General features: G+C 57.0%; 1 protein-coding gene across 2 annotated transcripts in view; it reads left to right on the plus strand.

The window, feature by feature from the left end:
* Nucleotides 1-2,286, plus strand: part of RGS14 (regulator of G protein signaling 14) — a 16,136-nt gene extending 13,850 nt beyond the window's left edge. For both annotated transcript variants that reach the window (XM_017512853.2, XM_037732918.1), the window contains 6 exons: nucleotides 336-412; nucleotides 657-783; nucleotides 854-935; nucleotides 1,039-1,085; nucleotides 1,165-1,279; nucleotides 1,561-2,286. In XM_017512853.2, the coding sequence (XP_017368342.1) occupies nucleotides 336-412; nucleotides 657-783; nucleotides 854-935; nucleotides 1,039-1,085; nucleotides 1,165-1,279; nucleotides 1,561-1,763 (651 nt within the window). In that variant the 3' untranslated portion in view covers nucleotides 1,764-2,286. The remainder of the gene's footprint in view (nucleotides 1-335; nucleotides 413-656; nucleotides 784-853; nucleotides 936-1,038; nucleotides 1,086-1,164; nucleotides 1,280-1,560) is intronic.
* Nucleotides 2,287-3,866: the final 1,580 nt, after the last annotated feature.

The following is a 3,866-nucleotide window of genomic DNA, read 5'->3' on the forward strand; positions in this document are numbered from 1 at the left end:
AAAAAAAAAAAAAAAAAAAAAAATAGGCCAAGGATCTGGGACCTAAGTCTGCCCCCTTATCATTTCATGCCAGCGGCTACTTTCTCATAATTTCTGTCCTTTCCCAAGAATGTCCAGCATTCTTGCCACTTTCCTCTCTGGCCTTGGCTTTCCCAGGCTTGGACTGCAGCTTGGTACCTTAACCCATTTGCTCCCCTACAGCTCTTCTACCCTCCTTACCTCCCTCTAAGAAGCCCCAGTGGTGGCCATGGGAGGACAGGAAGTTGTTCTCTCAGACCCACAGGGATGGCTCGGGGTGGGGGAAGGGACTCTTAGACCCTGCCTGGCATCCACAGAAGGCCCTGGTCCTAGATCAGGACTGCACCGTGCTGGCAGATCAGGAAGTGCGTCTGGAAAACAGGATCACCTTCGAGTGAGTGTCCTGTCCCCAAGTCTGGGTCCCAGGTCCTGACGCTCCTCCCTTCAGGCTCTGTTCTGGCTCCCTGGCTCCCCAGACCCCGCCTCTCGTGCTAGCCCCGCCTCCTGGGCAAGCCCCTCCCCCTACAAGCCAGTACCACCTTCTGCAGTTCAAGCTCCGCCCCCTCGCCTTTATCCTGGGAAGGGTTTGGCTGGGGGCCGGCCCCCCGGCCCTGTGCTGCCCCTAGGGTTCCGCGCAGGCTCGAGCTGGCGGCGCTGGAGCGCGTGGTACGAATCTCAGCCAAGCCCACCAAGCGGCTGCAGGAGGCGCTGCAGCCCATTCTGGAGAAGCATGGTTTGAGCCCGCTACAGGTGACGCTGCACCGGGTAAGCCGCGGGGCCGTGGGACGAGGCGGGGCGGCGGCTTGTACCGCGGGCTGCTGACCTCTCCCCACAGCCAGGCGAGAAGCAGCCTCTGGATATGGGGAAGCTAGTGAGCTCGGTGGCGGCCCAGAGGCTGGTTTTGGACACTCTTCCAGGTAGGGGACATTGGCCTCGGAGCTTGATCTGGAATGGCTCTGGCCTAGAAGGAAAGCGGTCCAGGCAGGAGGCAAACACTAATTGTGGTGATCTCTGTCACAGGTGTGAAGATCTCCAAAGTCCGTGACAAATCTCCTTGCCGCAGCCAGGTGAGCGAAAGGTGGGGCGCCCTCTTCCACCCTCTGCTTCTCCCCTCCCAGTTGTGGCCCTGACCCCACATTCTCGCAGGGCTGCCCACCTAGAACCCAGGACAAGGCCACCCATCCCCCTTCGGTGTCCCCCAATTCTCTGGTGAAGGCGCCCAGTAGTGCCACTGGAAAGCGGCAGACCTGTGACATCGAAGGTACATGAGGGATGAGCTGGGGATCAGAGGGACTAGGGCAGTGGGGTTGGGGACCATTCAGGGTGGCATCAGAGAGCCTTGAGCTAAGGTAGGAGGCTGCATGCCATTGGGCATGGAACAGGAAGGATGGGGGTTTAGGAGCAAGGGGCTGGAATAAGGGGCCACAGGCCATTGGTGCTGGGGCCATGGAGGCTGTGGCTACAGTAAGGCAGCGGAACTGTTGCGGGCTAGCATGTAGGCAGGTCTGTTGGGGGGAACCCTCATGCTGTGTCTGCCTCTAGGCCTGGTGGAGCTGCTGAACCGGGTGCAGAGCAGCGGGGCCCACGACCAGAGGGGCCTTCTGAGGAAAGAGGACCTGGTACTTCCAGAATTTCTGCAGCTGCCTACCCAAGGGCCCAGTTCCCAGGAGACCCCACCACAGACTGAATCAGCAGCCCAGCCCATCGGGGAATCCTTGAACTCCACTGCCCACTCAGCCCTCTGACAGCTGCTCAACAGTCCAGGACAGCTGCATGGCACTTGGCGGGCCGAGCATGCCATGGGTCCGCTCTGCATGCCCTGTCTGTGCCATGAGTGTCCCTGGCCCCTTCCTGCCATGGGCAGGCCCGCAGGAAGAGCTGGTAGGGGTAGAAAGGGGACTCAGATGAGACACACCCTGCAACTGCCACCACCTGGTCCCTTAACAGGCTCACTTCCCCAACCCTTGCAGCCAGGCCACAGTGGGGAAGGTAGGTCTAGCCCCTTGGTACAGGCTTGCCCCACACAGAGGGGTGGCGTTGGCAGTGCCAGCCTCCCCAGCCTGTGCCAAGCTTCAACAGGGGCAGGAGGAGGGGCCAGCCCCTCCTCAGGGAGCTGGTATGAGTTAGGCCTGAGGGTGCAGGCGGGCAGCCCCGTATGCCACCCTCATAGACTATATTGTACATATGGATTTTGCAGTAAGCTTGGGGCAGCTGGGTTTGTCCGTGATGTATGATACTGTTATTATAATTATTATTATTCTGCCATGAGTTGTCTTCCTTGTGTGCCAGACTGTCCTGTGGCTTCCCCCACCCTCAAACCATACTGCTTTTGTCACCAAGGTCAGTGCCAGGAAACTCTTGGGGACCTCAGGATATGCCTCCTGACTTCCTGTTTTCAGAACCTCTCTTCCTGACTGTACAGTATATGGGGTGGTGTGTGAATATCTTAGAGGTTTTTTTTTTTAAAGAATATGGGAGCTGGGTGAGGTGGCTCATGCCTGTAATCCCAGCACTTTGGGAGGCCAAGGGGGACAGATCGCTTGAGCTCAGGAGTTGGAGACCAGCTTGGGCAACATGTTGAAACACTGTCTCTACCAAAAATACAAAAAAAAAAAAAAATTATCTTGGTGTGGTGGTGGTGGTGGGTGTGGTGGTGCATGCCTGTGGTCTCAGCTACTCAGGAGACTGAGGTGGAAGAGGATCGCTTGAGCCCGGGAGGTGGAGGTTGCAGTGGGCGGAGATCATGCCACTGCACTCCACTCTGGGTGACAGAGTGAGACCCCATCATGGAGTGGAGGTGAGAGAAAGGGTGGGGAGAGGTGTGGGGGTGAAGAACCCTGTGGGGAGCTGTGCCTTTCCATCATGGTGCTGTTGTTCCGTGGTCTCTGTGGATCTGAGTACATCATTCTGGTCACTGTTCTCTGCTTATAGTGGGCACCGAGTGTGCCTCTGCACACGTAACTGGGAAATCTTTCGAGTGCGTCAAAGGCCTATGAGGGGGACACTGATTGTTGTATCAGGGGCAGGTTCTCACTCTTACCTGCTTTAGCTGGACATCTGGCTGGAAGCCGACACCCCTCACAGGGTGAGACAGGGAAGACCTCCAAGGCGGGGCCTAGACTGCGGGGAGAGAAGCCAGACTTGGTCCCAACCCAGAGAGGTAAGTGGTGCAACAGGGGAAGCTAGAAGGCATAGGGGCCTGGAGAAGGCACCTGATAGGGTGAGGGGGTCTTCTGACTGCCTCAAGCAGGTCACACTGCCTTCCCCATTGTAATCTTTGCTGTCTCCTCTGCCAGGAACTCCCCTTACCCATCCCCCTCTCAGTCAACTGGCTCCTCCTCCTCGTTGAAATCTGTGGGGTTTGCCAGCCCACCCTGTCCTGCTATGAGGGCTTCAGGCCTCTGCCCCCTCAACCCATTTTGTTTTTCTGACTTAACCTGGGATCCCTGGCAAACCCAGCCAATCAGAGTACTTCATTCCACTGGCCAATCAGAGTATGCCATTCCATTAGCCAATCAGAGCACTCCATTCCACTAGCCAATCAGAGTAGTACATTTCCGGGCCGGAATTTGGTTCAGACATAGTCCTCTGATCTCAGGTGTCCCGGAGTCCCAGTACTGGTCATTTTATACCATCTCCTGCGGTTTGTAGAAAGGACTCTTAGGGAAAGAACCTGCATGTGAATGCAGCCAACACTGGAGAGCAAGACTAAAAGATGGAAGAAAGCGGCTGGGCATGGTGGCTCACGCCTGTAATCCCAGCACTTTGGAAGGCCAAGGCGGATGTATCTCCTGCGGTCAGGAGTTCTAGACCAGCCTGACCAACATGGAGAAACCCCGTCTCTACTA

Source organism: Cebus imitator, unplaced genomic scaffold (assembly GCF_001604975.1).
Source record: "Cebus imitator isolate Cc_AM_T3 unplaced genomic scaffold, Cebus_imitator-1.0 Scaffold478, whole genome shotgun sequence".
In the NCBI taxonomy this organism is placed as follows: Eukaryota; Metazoa; Chordata; class Mammalia; order Primates; family Cebidae; genus Cebus; species Cebus imitator.